This window comes from Talpa europaea, assembly GCF_964194135.1.
Source record: "Talpa europaea genome assembly, chromosome: 2".
Taxonomy (NCBI): domain Eukaryota; kingdom Metazoa; phylum Chordata; class Mammalia; order Eulipotyphla; family Talpidae; genus Talpa; species Talpa europaea.
Window position 1 is genome coordinate 95,018,491 of NC_140068.1, and position 21,132 is coordinate 95,039,622.

General features: G+C 38.4%; 1 protein-coding gene across 1 annotated transcript in view; it reads left to right on the forward strand.

Moving 5' to 3' along the window:
• Positions 1 to 21,132, forward strand: part of FKBP5 (FKBP prolyl isomerase 5) — a gene marked incomplete at its 5' end in the record, with an annotated part of 71,287 nt that overhangs the window by 29,099 nt on the left and 21,056 nt on the right. The window contains 3 exons of the mRNA XM_084228953.1: positions 1,613 to 1,755; positions 2,654 to 2,768; positions 17,299 to 17,455. Of these exons, the coding sequence (XP_084085079.1) occupies positions 1,613 to 1,755; positions 2,654 to 2,768; positions 17,299 to 17,455 (415 nt within the window). The remainder of the gene's footprint in view (positions 1 to 1,612; positions 1,756 to 2,653; positions 2,769 to 17,298; positions 17,456 to 21,132) is intronic.

The following is a 21,132-nucleotide window of genomic DNA, read 5'->3' on the forward strand; positions in this document are numbered from 1 at the left end:
CACATTTTCCAGCTGAGGAAACTGAGGCACAGAGGTCATATAACTTGTACAATGTCACTTAACTAATAAGGGGCAGACCTTATTTGAATACAGACGATCTTAGGTTAGAGCAGGCTGCACTATTAACCTCTAAAATACATGTCCTCATTCCTTCTAATGGATAAGAAACATCAAAATACATTAAATGAAAACGCAGTTTAACTTAGCATATCTGAATTTTTGAAAAGTTGTGATACTTAATTAAGGATCAAGTCAGGAATTATAAATGTTTTATCCATTCTTACTTCCATATCTTAGTATAGGGTTCCCCTTATTCTAATGTTCAAGATAACAGTTGTCTTCAAAATTTACTTCCTCTGGGGTTCATTATTTACCTGATTTCACCTTGTATACGTAAGTTATTGATTGACATAGCACCTCAGTTTTGCATTTTATCTCCTTAAATTGCCTACATTTTCTGTTGTTCCCCAACACATTTGAGGCTGCTTATTATAAGCAGTCATTGCAATATATAGGCTAATATAGTTCTGCAGTTCAACAATGAAGTTACTTTTAGTTTTCCAAAAGTAGACAAAAAATATGTATGTTCTGAGTTCCACAGTTCTTAGGATTTGAGAAAAGACCGTGTACCATTTTTTTCTTTAAAAACCACTTTTCCTTAACCTAAAATTTGAGAAGAAATCCATTTCATAGACTTTTATGCCATGTGTACTTTTTTAGTTTCTCTGTTGTTTTTCTCTATGCAACTAAGTTACAAGCTTCCTTAGGAAAAATTCTATTTCCTATACTGTTTTTGTTTCATCTCTGCCTAGAAAACATATACTTCTTATTATAGTTGAAATTAAAATTAGGACACAACTACAGCCCAGCCACATTTTATAGGTGACATTACCGTCACCTTCAAAGATTTAATTTTTGAGCAGTTTAGAAATGGATACTACTTTCTTTTTTTTTTTTTTTTTTTTGGTTATATGGCAGTTACATGTTTAATTTTCAAAGAAACTCCCAAACTGTCTTTTTTTCTAGGATGGTCCTACCATTTTACATAATCATCAGCAAAGTAGAAACAATCTAGTTTCTCTATATCTTTTTCTTTTTTTTTTTTTTTTTTTTAAATAAATTTTATTGTTATATTCCCCATACAATTGCAGCCCCCCATTCTGACCCCAATCCCTCCCCTCCCGCCCCCGCCCCCCTAAAAGTGTCTCTGGTTCATAGTTTTTTGTTGATTTTGATTTTCACTTTCTTATAATTATTCATTTTCCTGGTCCATTATTTAAGTTTTCTAGATTCCTGCTATGAGTGAGACCATCCGGTATTTTTCTTTTTCTTTTTGGCTTATTTCGCTGAGCATGATCCCTTCCAGCGCCATCGAAATGGATACTACTTTCATCCTCCTCAGCAATGATCTTCTCTGATGGCCCACCAAAAGAAACCAATTTATTTCTTAGTGTGTAGCTTTTATTGCATTCTTTCATTTTGTCGCCCCTACTTCCTAGCAGAGTATGTAGTGTGAAGAATTGGAAATCTGCTTGAACTTTGGTTTTATGACAATTAAGTTTTCTTAAATATGGCCTACAGTTTTCAACGATACACTTTTCCTCTTCCGTAGGCCAAGTTATCAAGGCATGGGACATCGGGGTGGCCACCATGAAGAAAGGCGAGATCTGCCATTTGCTGTGCACACCAGAATATGCATATGGCTCAGCTGGCAGTCTCCCCAAAATTCCCTCGAATGCAACTCTCTTTTTTGAGGCAAGTATGTGTGTGATGTTGCCTTGTTAGCATCTGCTCTGCTATAGTGCTGGCTCTGAAGCAACCGGCAGTGGAACAAGGAGCTAAGCTTGCTGTTGAGAATCAGATCCAACTTATTTATTTTGGAGCTTGGCTTCTTGAATTGTTTCCCACAAACCCAAAGGGTGTGTGCCAATGCTTTCTTAGAAACGTGTCTCTGGCACAAAAAGGTCATATTCAAATAAACAAAAGACACCAGGCTTAGAAATAAAAGATGTGGTCAGTGGTGTGAATATGAAGTACTCATAATTGACCAGAAAATGGTGGACATGTGGGAGATGAACATTGAAATCTATCTAAACCACATAATATGAAGTATTTTCATATTTGAAGGTTTATAAATGTCATATCTATTTCTTCAGTGGAAGCAGTAAGTGGTGATAATATTAACAGGCACAATAAAATGCCTGAAATATCACAACTAAGTAAAATACACATTTAGTTGGCTTTAGGCCTCATTATATGATGTATTCTTATATTTTTAAGAAGGAAATTCCATGAACCTGGAGTGGAAAAGTGGTAGTCTCTAGAGTCAGACAAAATAGCTCTGTGCCAGCGCTTTGTAACCCTGGCTTTTTGCCCATAAGGCAGTTTTCCTAGTATTTCCTGTCTGTCTTTGCACTGCAGCCCCACAGGATATAGTCCCTAGACATTATCATTACATGAAGGTTCTTTCCAGGTATTGAAAAGTGCAGTGTTCTCTTTTCCTTACTTTTCCAATAACTAAGATGCCTAGATAAATATAAAATTGAGTTTTATTTTATAAAATGAAGAGAGAATCAGTTACACTTGCCTTTTTAAGTATGTTAAATTGGCTTTGTTTAGGCTTTCCTCAGCCAAATCCTTTTCTCCCTTCTAGATTGAGCTCCTTGATTTCAAAGGAGAAGATTTATTTGAAGATGGAGGCATTATCCGGAGAATCAAACAGAAAGGAGAAGGATACTCAAACCCAAATGAAGGAGCAACAGTAGAAAGTAAGTACTGCTGTGAGAGGAAACTAGTCCTCCCTCAAAAGTTGGGTTCCACACATATGGATGAAATGGGTGTTTTGTTATTTTTCATCTGTTTACAGAAACCAACATATTGAATATATATATATAAAGAGTAGTTTCACACTCAACAGTTATTTAATAGCCTCATAAATCTTGATTCAACATATATGTGCCAGGTACTAATGTATCAGTCTCTCCAAACCCAAAAAATGAATGAAAGGTAATTCCATCCATCAAAATGTCTTAGTCTATGGATTCCTTTGTATGCCAACATCTATATTCATTGCCTTACATATGTATTCACTTATTTCTCACAATAACCACTTGAGGGAAGATTTGTTATCTCCAGGTGAAAAAAGTGAGCTAAACAGAATTATATAAATGTTCTAATAATACAGAGTTACTAAACAGAGCAATAGATTGTAATCCCCTATAGAGCTCTCAGACCCACCTCACTGGCTGCACCTAGATAAAAAACAAAACAACACAGATCATTTTAGTTAGATCAAAATTAGATACTGTTTAATTCTGTTGTGTTCGGGAGACCTGGATTCAAGTTCTACTTTGCCCCAGCGACCTGAAGCTACTCTGTTTCTTAATTTGCTCAGATAGGAGTAAGGACACTTCTGAGACTGGGGTAACTGGACATTCTTCCTCCATCTTAGAGCACAGTGCATGTGCCACTCTCACTTTATAGTATAGTCAGCAGCTGTTCATTTCCCCAGTATGTAGTTAGTATGTGAGCACCAGAATTTTCCTTCATCTTTTTGCTGCCAGCTTCACCCACAGTGCCTTACAAATATTTGGTGTTCAGTAAAGACTTTCTGCATGGATAAGTGTTAGAAAGATACAACTTAATTGAGCTGAAGTACTCAGCTCAGTCTCAGTAACTCTCAAAAAAAGAATTATGAGAAAACAGAAATACTCCCATTCAGAAAAAAAATCAGATCACTAAATAGGAGTAATAACATGATCTGTTATGAACGTCCTATTTAAGATAAAGAGTTCATTTAAAACAGTAAACTAGAATAGCTATTCCTCATTTTTAATGTTGTATATGTTATTTTGGACCCATATTTCATTTCCACAAATCTTGCAAATTAGCTTAAATTAGTCGTCTTCTCCAATTGGAACTAGTTATAAATGGTGTACAGTTGAAGTGTTTAGATAATTATCATATATGTTCAGTTTTAGAATAAATGAAGGCATGTTCAGATGTGTAATGTTGAAGAAATACCTAGACCAGTTACTACTCTGGGCTTTGCCTGATGGTGATTTTTCTTTTCCATTTTTCCATTTAATTAGAATTTCACTGTAAAGAAAATTGTTCTCCCCATATAAACATCTTCATTTATGTGAGTGTGGACCCAAAATGCCCCAGATTTGGTCACTGCAAGCTGATTTTTGTGTTTTTTTTATCATACTTCCATTGTTTTTTTAAGTACTCTGTTAATTTTAGCACAAGCTGTTTAAAGTTCATTTTGTAACTGCCCTGCTGCAGGCCTGGGATCAACCATTTCGCCAAGGAGCTCTGATTCCTTTTATTGGGAAATGGTACTTAGAAACCAGGATCTAGGTACTAGGTGTACTTATGTCATGGAAAGTTGTTGCCTTTAGCAACTCAGCAGACAGAATTAGGAACTACATGTATCTCAGGAAGCGTGAGCACACATCTCTATGTGTTTCTACACCAGTGTATAAGTTGTAGACTGCATGTATGGTTTAAAACCATGTATACATACCAACACTTCCCATTCCAGTTCAATACCACTGGTTTCTTCTAGCCTTCTCCCTTTGTTTATTTGGGATTACTTTCTCCGAAAAGTAAAAAAAAAAAAAAAATAACAAGGAAAAACTTGTATGTAATTCTGATAGAACAGGATAAGCTACCCCAAAATATGTCATTTTTGGCAAATTAATTATTTTGAATAAAAGTTATTTAAGAAGCAGCCAATGCAAGAATCTGTGTCTTTGAAAGGAGATAAATTCCCCGTGTGAAAAGTACCCTCTTTGTAAGAGAAGGATAGAAGGCATCCTTATCCAGACGCAGGGAATTTAGGTTGAAGAAGCCTGTGAAAACAAATTTAGTCACTTTTGACTCCCACAAACCCAAATCCTTTTTTTCTTATCTATTTTTCTTTATATCTGAGTTTAAAAAGCTGCATGCTTTGGTTACTTTTTCAGGTCTTAGATCTTTGGGACCCCCAGTGCATCTGAATTGTTTTTTTTTCTCATGTTATATCAGGAGACATATTTGATCATTAAACCACCCAAAGCACCTCGGACAGGAGAGGGCAAGTTTCTCTCTCTTTTTTTTTTTTTTAAGATTTATTTATTTATTTATTTATACAAGAACCGGGGTACAGGCCTGATGTGTGGGCAGGTAAGAGGATTCACTAGAGACAGAGTGGGGAACAAAACAGGCAGACTGACGAAATACACTGCTGAGGGGAGCAGTGGGCACAGCAGGAGAGGTCTGCAGTGTCATGTGGGACCCTCGCTGGCTGGCTGGGATTGAACCAGCGCTGCAGAGGCTGCAGACAACTTCACAGCGCAGCGCTCAACTGCCTGCACCACCAGGGGAGGCCCCAAGTTTCTCTTTTTAACAGTGCATTTGGTAACTGCCCTGCCCCAGGCCTGTATAGCATACACTGAAAACGTTTTTCCAGCCTGGGTTAGCTCTCGCTTCCTCTAGTCCTTTCAGTATGGTTCTGTTACTCACTTGTAATACAGTTCAGTTCATTTGTTATATTTGTTTTTTTTTTTTTAATAGAGGCATGTTTTTATTTATTTGTTTGTTTGTTTGTTTGTTTATACATGCACTGGGTACAGTCAGGAGCACGGGAGGGTGAGAGAATTCGCCAGAGCCAGAGCGGGGAGCAGAGCAGGCAGAAAGACCAAAGTACACTGCTGAGGGGAGCAGCGGGCGGCAGGAGAGGTCTGCGCGCCATGTGGGACCCTCCTCTGGTGGCCAGGGAGCAGCCGGGGATAGAACCAGCGCCCCAGAGGCCGTGGGCAGCTTTGCAACCCAGCGCTCAACCGCTGCGCCTCCGGGGAGGCCCTCATTTGTTATATTTGAATTCCATTTGGAGTTCCCCCTAGAGTCTGCTTGATTTTAATTATTTACTTGTTTTTTGAGGTATATGAAGCATAACTGATATACTCAGAAGTGTAATTCCAGGCCTCTCTGGTGGCGCAGGAGGTTGCCCTGGGAAGCAGTCTACAGCCACTGCAGCACGAGTTCCATCCCCAGTCAGGGAGCTACCCACATGGCACAGCAGACCTCTCCTGTCTCGCCCGCTGCTCCCCCAGAAGTGTATTTCAGTCAGTCTGCCTGTTCTGCTCCCCACTGTGTCTCTGATGAATCCTCTCACCCTCCGCACCTTTGGCTTGTACCCCAGTTCTTATATGCATGGATAGATAAATCTTTAAAAAAAAAAGTGTAATTCCTTGCTCATTTCCTATTAACCTGTTCCCTCCTACTTCCTATAAGTAACCAGTCTCATTAGTTCCTCCTTTATTCTTGTATATCTTTTTTTTAAAACAACAACAGGATTTTTTTTTTTTAAAGATCTATTTATTTATTTATACAAGCACTGGGTAGTCAGAAGCACAGGAGGGTGAGAGAATCCACCAGAGCCAGAGAGGAGAGCAGAGCAGGCAGACTGACGAAGTACACTGCTGAGGGGAGCAGCAGGCAACAGAAGAGGTCTGCGCGCCTGTGGGACCCTTGCCCGGAGGCCGGGGATCAAACTGGCGCTGCAGAGGCTACGGGCAGCTTCTCAACCCAGCACTCAACTGCTGCGCCACTGGGGAGGTCCTATTCTTGTATATCTTTTGCAGAAATAGTATTTTTTATATCCCCATCCTGCATGAAGGATAACATACTATGAGTGGAATTTTTACAATATATTTGGATAATCCTTTGTGTAAAAAATTTTTTTCAATTTTTTTTTCAAGATTTATTTATTTATGTATACAGGAACTGGGGTACAGGCCAGAGGTGTGGGGGTGAGAGGATTCACCAGAGACAGAGCGGGGAATAGAACAGGCAGGTTGAAATACACTGCTGAGGGGAGCAGCGGGCAAGACAGGAGAGGTCTGCTGTACCATGTGGGTAGCTCCCTGGCCTGGGATTGAAATGGTGCTACAGTGGCTGTGGACAGTTTCATAGGTTGCATGTTAATCCCTTGCACCACCAGAGAGGCCCCTATTTTCAAATTTGTTAAGGAAAATCGGCAACTAATCTTTATTTATCTCGTTATATTGTACCTTCTTGGGAAATTGTAAATGGTTTCTTACTTTTTCTCCCGGAAGCCCTTTTCAGTTTTCTGAAACAAATCAACTTTATAAAAGTTTATTTATTGTATTTTCCTTTATCAAGGTTAAGGTGTCCGGTTTTCCCTCTTTGAAACAAGTTGGCTATGTGTAGAACAGAAGATTGACTTTAAAGTGGTGCTTGTCAGAAACCAAGATCACCATGTTCTTTTTGAAGCCATCTCAGTTTTTACTGGTTTGTCTTTCTATGTAACATTACCCATAGATTCAATTTCAAAACCAGCTATGAATCTTAGAACTGAAACCAGTTCTTTCGTGAAAGAGAACCATAGATAACCATCATCCGCTATGATGTCATTATACATATACAGGAGTTATAAAATTTCTATCACTTTTGTGTAAGATACAGTAGAGCAGCTGAGGAAGAAGTGCTTACAGGCTTTGGAAGTAGAGGACCTAAGTTCTGAATCTTGGAATCACTACATATATGACTGTAGACAAATTACTTAACTGCTTGGTGCATCTGCTTCTCTCTCTGTAAAGTGAGAACAATAACCTTTTACCCCCACAGGTTGTTGTGACAGTTAAATCTAGAAAGATACCTAGTACTGATGGACAATTAATTTCTTTTTTGTACCTTCTAGATTATGATTATATAACTTGTTTTGCTTCCTTTAAATAGATAGAAGGAAAGAAACCCTTAACTCATCTTTCTTTTATATTCTACCTTCACTCTATCAACAAATTCTTTTGGCTCTACCATGGTTGTCTGGGAATCCATGATTAATTTGTCTTTGTCTTAAATAACAGTCTTCAAGTTAATTAAATATCTTCTTAATAGTAATCTTACCTAAAGTAAATTTCTCCAGGATTTTTGTTTTCAAAGAGTAACATTATGAATTGAATCAAAATCTTTTTTACCAAATTGTCATTTTTTTTTTTGCTTCCTTTTAATACTTTGTTAGTCCCTCTGTGGAAAGGAGAACTTAATTAGTTTGCCAGGATTCTTTCTTAAAGAAATTTTGATTTTTCACTCACTCTCGTCCAGATCCTATGCTCTACAAGTCAAATTTTAGACCCTGTTCTATGGTGCTTTTTCTTGTGTCAGTTAAGATGACCATTTTGTAATTTTTATTCAGAGTTGTTCTTTTTCCATTAAAAAATAAAGTCGCTGTGTTCTAAGGTACTCTAATTGACTTTATTATGATGACTGATACTTTAGTCATCCAGCTTTAGTTTAATTGCCAGTGTTGGCTGCGTTGTTACTTTTAAGCTTTGCTTTCTTAGAAAATCCAATCTGATTGACATAAAGTTCTAAGTAGCTTACTGGCTTCTCTTCCCCCAACTCCTACATCTTTTGATTTCTTAAATTCAGTGCTTGGAAGTAGGCACATCAAAGTGCTGGCTGTGTGATGCTCTTTTCAGAACCTTTTACCTCACAGTGCTTTCCACCACATTTCAGTGTAAAGAATGCAGACAATTGGCAGTATTTTTCCATGTGAAAATTTCTGCAGGATCAAGTTTTTGGATTTGGGCTCTACCATGTCCTTCTTACCTCCTTTCCATCTTCCAAATCCCACTAAAATGAGATCAGGGAGGAGGAGGATTTCAAAAGAGAGGAAGAATTTCAGATTAGTCTTGGAAAAATAGGGAGAGTACAAGAACTTATTCTTGTACTTACTCTTATTCTTAAACAATTTATAAAAGAATTTCTGAAATATGTAAAGTAGATAAAATTGGACTGATAGAAACAAAACTCAAGAAAACCAACCCAAAACAGGTGAACAGAAGACCTCTGCGGAGGTACATACCATTCTTCTCAACAAGTGGGCAGAACTCCAATCCCACAGTCAGTGGGTGCAAGGGAACCAGAGCAGGCTATGGAGCAATCATCAAGGTTATAAAACAGTATGGAACAGCTGGACCAGTAAACCTCCAGTGTACTAGTTCTCAACTTTTTGCCCTGGGGAACTTTTAAAATCATGATGCCTCAGCCTCAGTCCAAGCGGTTAAATCAGGTCTAAAATCTCAAGGGGACCTCCCTGGTGGCGCAGGCGGTTGCAGTGCAAGTTTGATCCCCGCCAGCCGGCAAGAATCCCACATGGTGAAACAGACCTCTCCCGTCTCTCCCGCTGCTCCCCTCAGCAGTATGTTTCGTCAGTCTGCCTATTCTGTTCCCCACTCTGTCTCTGGTGAATCCTCTCACCCTCCCATGCATCTGGCCTGTACCCTGGTTCTTGTATAAATAAATAAATCTTTTAAAAAATAAATAAATAAAAATAAAATCTCAAAGGGTAGAACACCAAGCACAAGTTCTTTTCTTTAAATTCCCCAGGTAAAAGCCATAAGGCTGCCTTCGAAAGTGCCACGTGTTAGGGCCAGGACTAGAGAACGAGAGCATAATACATCTTGGATCTTATGAAGTTGATTTGAAATTCAAAAAAGGGAAGAGTTAGCTCTGCACAACAGTAAATATGATAAATTGTTACCCCCCTCAAATAAAACTTTTTCATGCATCACCAGTTGGGAAGAGTGTCCTAAGCCAGTGTCCTCAGTCTTCCTCTGCACGCGCTAAGTACATAGATCCCCATGGTCAGCCCACTTTTTTCAGGAAGAGGCCTGCCTTTTCCTGTTGCTGAGAAAAACTGCGCTAGGTAACTATACACATCTGATCATTCTGAATCCTTGCCTGACAACATGGCCATACAACAAAGAATCATCAGCAAGTACCATGAAAAAGAAGCACCAAGGTGGACTAGAGAAATAGAAGAAAACTTTTAAGATACTAATTTACTGTCTTCAGGTATTTATTGGGATATTAAATTCCTAACTCCAAAAATTCCCTGAAAAATGAAAGGGAGAATACGAAAGTTTTTGAAAATTAAGAATATGATTTTCAAAAATACAACTCAGGAAGGGTTGAGAAACAGACATTCCTGAATTCTCAATTGGTGACCTGAAACATAACCCTCAGAACATAGCACAAAAACAAAACCAAACCCAAAAAACAAAGATGAAAAGTGAAAGAAAAATTAAAAGGTAGAGGCAATACACAAGGTTAGATAATATGCATCTAATCAAACATGTAAAAGAGAATTTCCTAAAGACAATGACAGCATCTTGAAATTGAAAGAGCTGATTGATAGTGACATACAGGAATAAGGAATGCTTTTTCACCTAGATAATTTCTGATGAAATCTCTTAATTCCCTAACTTCTTCAGAGAGGAACAAGCTATATGCAAAGAAATGACGATCAGAATAACACACTTCCTATTTGTGACACAAAATGCTAAAAGATAATGGCTTTGAGCATTGCCTATAAGGATTTTGAATTTAGAATTCTAAACTGTCATTTAAGTATAATAACAAAATTAACTTTTTGGGATATACAGACTCAAAAAATAATGTCAAGAAGCGAAGACTCAAGTATAAGAAATATTAGTGAACAAAAAAGTAATTTCTATTAACATAACAGTGAAATTGAATATATTTATCTTGAAAAACCTCTGAAATGATAGAACTATAATGTTAAAAATAATAGCTTAATAGTACAGAGCTAGGATCTGGGTCATTTTAACAAAATGTGGTAAGCATGGGAAATAGAAAAGGGAGACAAAATTGTCTAAAATTATATTTTTATCCCAGGGGACATTATGCTGATTATCTCTTAACATTGATAAAAATGTGTGTATCCCTACCTTCAAGTAATTTATTTAAATGTAATGGAAATACTAATAAGAATAGCATATTGAACTTCCAAACCATTCAGTGTGGAGTGGGGAAGTAGAAGAATAAGGAACACTTGATCAATCCAGTAAAAGCAAAAGGAAAAATAAAAAAACAATATTATGGGGGGGAGGGAATGACCAAACAAATATGAAAGAATGTAACTTTAATGTACCTCAATGTACTATATGTGCATTTAGCTGTACAATTCCTAGCAGTTCTCATACACTGCACTAGAGATTAACTTTCTAATTTTTTTCCAGCTTTACTGAGGTATAATTAGCAAAATTGTAAGTTTTTAAATTAGACAATCTAAAATTAGATGTAACAATAAAGTCATCTATTAAAGGCAAAAAATTTTTTTATATAATTAATTTGTTTTTAATGAGATAATATCAGGATACCCCCATCAGGTATAGCCATCATCAACTCACCCATATTCTGCCACCATAGACCACTGTACTTCCTTCCCTCTTTGTTCTTACCCCTCTGCCACTCCCTCCCATCTTGATAAGGCAAAACTCTTAGAAGGTTAAAATGAAAACAAAAATCTATATTTTAGCTCTTTATAAATAAAACACCAAAAACTGAAATTAGAGGGAAGATTTCTTGTATACCCATGTTGAGCTATGATAGAGCTGTGAGTTTGTTGGGAGGGATGTTTGTTTGTTTGTTTGTTTGTTTGTGGTTCACATGCTTTTGAAGTTATTTATGAATGTCCTGGCAAGTTAGTCCAGGAAGATAAAGCAAATCCTTGAAACCATTTAATTATATATAGTATATGTGTAGTGTGGCACTGGGTCTAAAGTGAACCAAATATTTTGGATTTAGCTAGCTCCTTCCAAAAAGGTATCTGCATGCCTTCAGGTAACGTAAACACTTAATAGAAGATAGTTTTATTTTTTTTAAATAATTAGCCAATGGGTTGTTTATTTTGGAATGCTATCAAAAAGAAAATTCTGTATCAGTAAAGAATTTAAATAGCTCTTATAATTTATTAAAAATAAGAGTACTGACTAATATATTCAAAAGAGAAAGTTCCTATAAATAAGTGAAATTACGACCATTTCTTAATGCCCTGTTTTCACATTAATCATTAAATAAATACTTCGTTTCTGACCCTAAACTGAGTATTGGGCACTGCAAGATACAAATGCAGAATAAGACATTGCCTATTGAGTTTTATTCATATTTTGACAGCTCTCATTGGAGCCATTTAGTAGTGTTGTTTTTTTTTTTTTAACCACGTTCTAAAGCATGTTTAAGCTGATATAGTTTACTAATTGTTGGAAAACAGTTGTAGCTAACATGCATTGAGATCATCTCTGTGTATCCACTTAACAAAGTGTTTTCATATGGTAGACACTCCAACAAATGAATGAATGCCAGATACTAAGTTAAAAGTTTTAATTCAGTATCCAGTTTAATTCTGTCAATTATGAGTTAGCTAGTTTTATTTAGAGGGGGACATATCATATAGGGGAGGAAATTGCACTTCAGATAATTTAAACAACTTCCCCCAAAGACACAACTGTTAAGTAGGCAGAACAGACTGGAATCCAGGTCTGACTAGAGAGCTATACTGGTGTAAAGAAAAGAGGAGTGGTGAGGATTTGTGTGAGTGTGGAATTTATTGCTATATATACCCTTCCTGTTTAGACTAAGACATAATATTATTACATTCAAGTAGCCAGTTCCATGCCTACTCGCAATCAGCATCTGGGCCTCAGTTCCATAAGCAATCTTATAGTGCTATTTGCTCATCCTGAATAATACAAAATGGTAAAGAGCAAGAAGGCAGTTTGAGGGAAATTGAACCGCCATGCCTGATGGAAACCGTTTCTCTTCTTCTAATCAGTGATTAATATGCCTCTCCTGCTTTTAGAAATCCATGTCTGCTTCCTCATTTGCCTTTTCAGGGGGTCATTAAGATCCCACTGTCTCTTGGATGCTCTGCTCTATTAGGCAGGAGACACAGGCGGAGAGAAACTCATTTGGCATGAATTATGCAGCAGAGAAAACCCTTGCCGAGGGGGAGTAACCTGTCACAACCTGGTTTTCTCTGCCAAATGACCAGTCTTGACTAGTAGTAATGCCATTACACTATTCCCATTCAGAGCCCCATGACCCAGTAATTGTTTTGGGAATGAGTGCAAAGCTATCAGATACCAACTACTATAATTAGAAAAGGGAGAAACACTTACCAGAGCTAATGTAGTTAGGCTGGAGCATTTACAGCGCCTGTTTTTTTTTTAGGTTATGGAGTCTCTTTCTCAGTTTTCCTTCCTAAAATGCAAATTATACAGTTTTTGGGTTCTTGCATTCCAGTTTTTGTTACTGCAGTGCACTCTCTTTCCTTTTCCCCCCATTTTAATTGGAGTACAAATTGCTGTCAGCACATCGAGTTCATGTGCCAGCCACATTCAGAACAGGGTGTTCTGTGCTCTTCAAAACAAAATTGCTGTAGGGCAGTAAGAGAACAATAAGTCAGAGCTCCAGTTTAAGTGATGTTTTGCAGCAGACCAGGCTTACTTGATGTGGTTACACTGGGATTGCGCAGCTAAACTCCGGTAATTTGGTTTGGTTTGACTTTGTGGGGATTGACGGACCTCCCCCTTTTAAGTTACATAGACTTCAAGTCAGAAGAAAATGTTGTCCCTTTTTAGCTTGTGCATTTCTTTCTCTACCAAAAAAAGTCCTAAGTAGAAGCATCCTGTATGTACTTTTATTCTCTTTGGGCACGTCATAGATCATTTACTTCCCGTAAATCATGCTGGTTGGAATTAGCAACAGATCTCCTGAGCCCCAGAGGCCGAGCTCCCAATGAGTCATGATGGTTATTATTAAATATTTATTAAGTGAGTATTTGTGCTAAGAGATGCAAGGTCAAAAGCAGCCACAGGTCTTCCATAGCCAGAGCTGCCATGGTTTTCTTTGGTAGCAATTGTTAAAGCAGCATATTAAAAACATTATCTATAGGAGGTAGATATGTCTGTCACCATGAAGGGGCAGGCACTGTGGCTCCAAGGGAGTGTGCAAGTTCTTGTCAGAAACCTTGTAGAACTGGTCACACCAGTATTCCAAGTTTGGAAACCAGTTAACAGAGCTATATCCTTCACTATTTGTAGATGTACAGAATCAATGAGCTGTAGACTGCCTGAGGCTGTGGTACCTCTTCTTGCTCTGACATTCCAGATAACATCAGTATTAAAGTGGTGGTTTTATAAATACACATAAACTCTGTGTGTATGTGTATATGTGTGTTTGTGTGCGAACGTGTGCACGCGTACACACATGCATACATGTCATTTTATTTCAGTTTAAAACTTTATGGTACTATGGTACTGTAGTGACAGGACTTGTTCAGTTCTAATTTAGGAAAAAAAGATTACATATAAGGTAGTTTTTGTGACCTCCTATTAGAAGGTCACAAACATTAGTTCTATCATTTATTGCCTCTTAGATCAGAAACAATGAATTTTTTGTTTTGCTTTCTTCATTATGCTTTCATTAAGTTTCATAGTTTGATTTAGACCTTTTATTTGTTTGCATGCTTGCCACATTCACCTTTCCAAACTTGCTTATTAGTGGCCAATAATTTTTAATCTCTTAAAATGATGGGTTATCACATCTAAAATTATAAACATAGAGGCTTAATGTCAAGTACATGCATTAAGCTAAAGTTTAGGAAGCTGACACACAGGCAGGAATCCTTTGCAGAGACTTTGGATTTCCTGTTTTGAAAACACATTCAAAGTTGATCAACCAAAAACCACAACGAATGTACTGATAGTTTCCTCCCCCACTAAATGTACTCTCCTTTAGGGAGGAAGATGATACTTCTAACAATAAACCTCAAACAAAAAGATCTGTCAACTAAGTTGTGAGCTGCTAGAATAATAAATCTCAATACTTGAGCTATTCCACAATGCAGGAGCTGAAATTCACTTTGCTCAGCAAATCTTTTTTCATGAAAAGTGTCATCACATTAGTCTTAAACTTCATAGTCAGATTTAAAAATATTTAAAAACACAAACTTTCCAGAACTCTCAACTCCTTTAGAAGCAGCGACTTTGACTCTAGTAAAAATACCTTAAGGCTTTTAGACGTCTAGGACCTCTCTAGTATGTGTGTACTTGAAAATAAAGAAGTTGAATTTATTTTGAAGATGGCTTCCAATTCAAAAGAATTTTCAATGTGCTGAAAGTTGATTACCTTTTTTGGAGAGCACCCAAAAGTGGGTGTTATAGAGCATAATAGAGAGCATCAGCTGCATTCAAGAGTATGGGACAGGGGCCTCCCTGGTGGCGCAAGGGGTTAAGACACAACCTATGAAGCTATCCGCAGCCTCTGCAGCATGAGTTTGATCCCCGGGCAGGGAGCTTACCCACGTGGTGCAGCAGACCTCTCCTGACTCGCCCACTGCTCCCCTCAGGAGTGTATTTCAGTCAGTCTACCAGTTCTGTTCCCCACTCTGTCTCTGGCCTGTGCCCCCCGCCCCACACCTCTGGCCTATACCCCAGCTCTTATATGCATAAATAAATAAATTCTTTAAAAAAGAGAGAGTATAGTATGAGACATAGCAAAATTCCTAGATGCAGCTCCAGCCTAGCCTTTGCCCTTGTTTGAAGGGTCTGCCTCAAGAGTTAGGCCTTCTCTAGTTTGACCCAAGCTTCTTAGACTCTATCCTATGTCTGCAGTGGGAACAAATCCAGCTAGTAATAATCCTGGTGAATGAGAAAAGGGTAGAGAAGTTCAACACATACGTATCCAGGTGACACTTTGTCCCCTCATATCTACATCATGGCTGTTTACTCTTTAGGGCTGCTTTCATTTCTCAGGCCTGGGCCAAAGGTAACCCAATCAAATGATTAACTAAAGGAATTATCTTTGAAGCTGGTTTCTGGCCTATATCAAGAATTGTATTACTGGCTTGTAGAGTTTCAGATCTTCAAAAGACCTTTGAGATTATGTAGTTCAAAAGTAAAGTAAGTTGGAATTGAATTTGTATTGGAAGATAATAATTGTGAATGATTTTTTAATCTCTAAGGCAAGTTATTAATCTAAAGTAGAGCAGCCATCTTGGAAAAGAATTTTCCAATTTTAGGAAATCATTATAATTGAATCTCGACCATTACAGAAGTAGGAGTAAAGAGTTTTCTTATGAAAGACAAATTACTATATTGCTTGATGACTATTGTGCTGTCACGCAAGCCATCCATTTCTCTTACTGAGTCAAACAGCTAAATAGAAAGGAAAGAATTTGTTATGTGTTAAAAGTAGTTGGAAAGTTCCAGAGAATCTGACCAATCAAGAAAAATACATTTATTTGTATGGGTTTTTCCTATTTTGTCTTGAGAAAACATGAAAGCCCCTTGTCTGCTGTGTAATTACAGTGGGAATGAGCTGAGTGACTTTGAGTGGAGTGGGAAATTAACAACCCCAAGAAACTGACCTCCTCACCTCCTCGGTTCATAGAAAGTGGCTAAAGTAATTTGATTTGTGAATTTATAGACTACTGAGTCCTTTTCACTTTAAGTTTATTACTCCATTAAGGGATACAGCTGGGCCTCCCCGGTGGCGCAGCAGTTGAGCGCTGGGTTGCGAAGCTGCCCGCAGCCTCTGCGGCGCCGGTTCGTTCCCCGGCTGCTCCCCGGCCACCGGCGGAGGGTCCCGCATGGCGCGCAGACCTCTCCTGCCGCCCGCTGCTCCCCTCAGCAGTGTACTTCGGTCCTTCTGCCTGCTCTGCTCCCCGCTCTGGCTCTGGTGAATTCTCTCACCCTCCTGCACTTCTGACTGTACCCAGTGCATGTATAAACAAAACAAACAAACAAACAAATAAATAAATAAAACATGCCTCTATTAAAAAAAAATACTGGTCCAAGAATGAGACCATTCTATTAAAAAAAAAAAAAAAAAAAAAGGGGATACAGCTAAGTTAGTTATCGATGTTGCTTTTGAATTTTCTGTTTTCGTTCAAGTGTATTTCTGAATGGGATTAAGACTTAAAAAAAAAGAGCTTCTAATATTCAGTTAATCTTTGTATATCAAAGAAATAGCCAGTTATTTTTCATCCAAGCATCTGAAGCCAAGATGCAGTTATAATTGTTTAAATCGGTAAATACTTGACATTAATTTTGTGAAATTTTGATAATTATTACATAATCGAGTATCTTTTGATGCTGTGGTATAGGTGAAGAAACCAGTATCATTTTAGTAGGCTTGAATCAAATCAGTGTTTCCACTTTCTTACCTACCTGTCTTATTGATCAGTAATTATATCAGCTGTTTTCTTGATCAGTAATTATATCAGCTATCAGTAATTGTCAATTTAAACTTCAAACAGGAAGAATATGATTGCTCTTACATTTTCAGACTGAGTAACCTAAGCTTTAACAGGACGTGCCACATACGGCTCTAGATGAAATGAGAAGAGAGAAGTTCCCTCCCTAACTTAGCCAGTGCTAAGAAGCCACTTTGTTAATGTCCTGTCTCCTTGCCCCCCAGTCCACCTGGAAGGCTGCTGTGGTGGGAAGATGTTTGATTGCAGAGATGTGGTGTTCATTGTCGGCGAAGGAGAAGACCATGACATTCCAATTGGAATTGACAAAGCCCTGGAAAAAATGCAACGGGAAGAACACTGTGTTTTATATCTTGGACCACGGTAAGCAGCATAGTAGTTGAGTATACAGTGAAGCTATCCAGAGAACAGGAATAGACTCGCTTTTTCAATCAACATTTTGGTATTTTCAGTGAGGTCAATGCTAACAGTGGAAACAATTAATTAAATCAGGCTGCAGTTAGGGGTGGAGGGAATTAATGGGCCTTACAATATCACGAAGGTTTGTGAACCTGTTTGCTTGATTGATGTGCATTAAGGATAGGACTGACAGGTAAGTTTTGCTTTTATGTTTAGTGGCTTTACTTGCCACAGGGTGCTATTGGCCCTTCTCTTGCTCCCCTCTTCCCTTTTCTCTAAATCAGGCAGGAGGCAGTAAAACGTGGGGGGCTGGGAGTGGAGGATGCATTAGGATGATTTATTACCCACTTGAATTTGTGCCACCTGTTCTTATACAGAGTCCCTGAAAAAAGAGTGTTCTTCCTGGATCTAAAGGCAGCGGAGATGACTCATTTTTGCCTAAATTTTTCCCATCATAAGGATATCCATTAGCACTTCCAAGCTTAGAATTATCAGACACTAACAGTCTCTCTTGTGAAAACATGTTTGGTATTATTTTTAGATCTAAAATTATACCATGAATCCAACCCTTCTATCTTGAGAAATGGACTCTTGAGAGAAACCGGGGTGTTTTGATTTTGCTTGCATGAAAGCGCATCTGCTTATCTGGTGTCTCCTCCCTCTCTGGCAACTTGTGTTTCAGTCAGCAGGATTTGAGTTATTGAAAGACTTGATGGCCTGCACTTACTAGGAGGCAGTATCGTGCCTTTTGTGCAGTCATTTGCCTTTGTGTAGCCTCCGTGGTGATCCAGTGGCATAGTTACCTTTGCCCCGACACTTGCGCCATTATCATATTTCTCAAGTGATGTTTCAGCCATGCCACTACCCACTTGAAAATCCTTCCAGAATGCTCTGCACCTTGAACTCTTTAGAACCTCCACTGAAGCACATGTTACTTTTTTTCTCTGTCATATTCCTTTTTCCACTGCTGTATTCCCACTTCAGTAAGTTTTATTTACATGTACTGCATATTTGTAATTTGTGCTTAAGTGAACAGATTTCTCTCTATCAGGAACTTATTTTAAATCAAGTATAGATAAGTCTGTCTCTTCCAAACCCAAATAATATCTAGTTACTCTTAATCCAACATTATAAAATTATAGTTATTTTAAGCACATATAAAGAGAGTGGTATTTATGTCCAATTTGTGTTTCCAGATTTCAGCTCCTTGAGGATAAGTTCTGTACCCACTGTGAGCATACAATACTATACGAATCATTTCACTGCATTTTTTAAAAGATTTATTTATTTGTGCATACAAGAACTGGGATGTAAGCCAGAGGTGCAGGGGGTGAGAGGATTCACCAGAAACAGAGTGGGGAACAGAACAGTCAGATCCACTGAAATACCCTGCTGAGGGGAACAGCGGGCAAGACAGAAGAGGTCTGCTGTGCTATGTGGGTCAGCTCCCTGGTCAGCCAGGTTTGAATTAGTGCTGCAGTGGCTGGGAACAGCTTGATAGTGCTGAATCTTTAACCCCTGTGCCACTAGGGAGGCCCAGTTCATTGCATTTTAACCTAGCTGACAAGGCAGGTCCCTCAGATTTAATGGCAAAGAGAGACAGGTATTGTCCTTGTGTATTTGTAATGTAATTTTTTTCTTGCAAGTTTAAAGTGTAATAGACCCTGCTATGCAGCTTACCAGTTGCGTGCACTTGGACAAGTCAGTTAACTCTCTTATGCCTTAGTTTCCCCTTCTGTTCAGTGGGAACAACAGCATCTATGTTATAGAGTTGTGGAGGACTAAATAAGACAATGCACATGAAAAAGTTTGCAAAGTGCCTGATACATTTAAGCCCTCAGTACATTAGCTGTTATCACCATTGCAATAGCTATCTTTCTCTTCCATTTTGCCCTCATACCACAAGAAAAAGGAAATCCTGTTTTAACATATGGTAAAGTTTTTAGATCGTTTTAGTCATAAAAGTAATCAACAAGTTTTTATGCATTTCTACGTATAAGTTTTTCATGTGTTTTGTGGAAATAATTTAGCATATTTAGAAAGGAACATGATATTTTCTCTTCAGGATGTAGGTTAGTGTATATAGGAATTATGTAAAGTGCATATTCTGCAAGATGAGACTATCCACATGTGCACGCACAGTGTAATGTTTTGTGTATGAAAAAAAATCCCTACAGTGTTGAGTGCTGGCAGTGAGTTGACTTATACAGATTCCCATTTACCACAGTAGATTGCATCTGAGTGTTGCTGTGATTATGACTGTTGCAAATATAAGCTCTGCTTTACTCTTTGTATCATTCTCCAAAAGATTTCCAAGGTATACCCTCTCTTTCCTTCCTTTTCTTACATTTCTTTCCTACAACTCCAAACAAAAACACAGGCCACCAAGAACCATAGTGTCTAATTAAGAGGTGGTTATGGGTCAAAAATAAATAATCTTCTGAGAGCACACAGGGTCTGACTTTAAATCCTGGCTCTGCCACTGCATCTTTGTATGATTCTCAGGAAGCACTTTTCTCTGAGCCTCAGTTTCTTTATCTGTAAAAAGGGAGCAGTTGGTAAGAACTTAAGGTATAAGTGCTTCATGTATGCACATTAATAGACATTATTTGTATATCCAGTCTCTGCAGATAGCTCTTAATAGCCCAGCTTGTCATTTGGTTAGGTTTTGGGATATTCTAATCTTTCAATTGGATGACTGTCCTTACTGCCAGGCAGCTCTGGCACAAGTCAGCCAACTTTCTGCCTAACATGGTCAGGTTAGATGCTCCCAGAACAGTTAGGTGTGTAGTTATGCCTCCCAGGATGATGGCCTTCACGTACATCTTCTCGGCATCTCTTCATTTTAACCTTGGAGAAGCTGTAGAAGTAATATCCTTCAGTCTTCCGTAATTCCATTGATGAATACCAGTGCCTCCCTCCACCCAACCCCCACACCCTTCACCATGGGATCCCTGTTTGTGAGTTTCTCTAAGGCTGCTTTTCTCATCCTCAGCACTAGTAATTAGTGACATTTGGGACTGAGTGATTCTTCATTGTGGGGATTCTGCTGTGCATGGTGTAGAATGTTCAGCAGTGTCCCCGATCTCTGCCCACTAGATCCCAATAGGTTCTTCAAGTTATGACAAACGCAAAGTCTATAAACAATGCTACGTATCGGTGGGGTGGGGGAGAAGGAATTGCTGTATTAAAATCACCCCTGGTCTAAGGCAAGTGCCTGTTCATCTGTTGGACTGGTACTTGGTTGGCTTAGGGTTCCAAGTATAACAAGCTATCTGCAAATTCATGGGTAGCAGGGCTCACTTACCTGGTTCCCAGCAGTTAAGAAATGCTCTTAACTTACCAGATGACAGAAACAAAATAGAGCTCAAAGTAGAAAACTAGTCACCACTTCCTAAAATTGGCCACTGGTAATTATGTCCTCTTTTATTTCTTTGCTGAAGATACCCTTTGCCCTGCTATTAAAACTACCACACCCCATTCCTACTAACTCTCATTGTATCTCTATGCCTCCCTCTCGCTTCAGCTGCCATTTTCTTGTGTAACAGTAGAGGTGAGTGAGTAAGCACTTTCTTCCTGGAAAATTCAGGCAAGGGGTAATGAAGGTGATGCAAGCAACAAAATGTGCATGTTCCCACTCT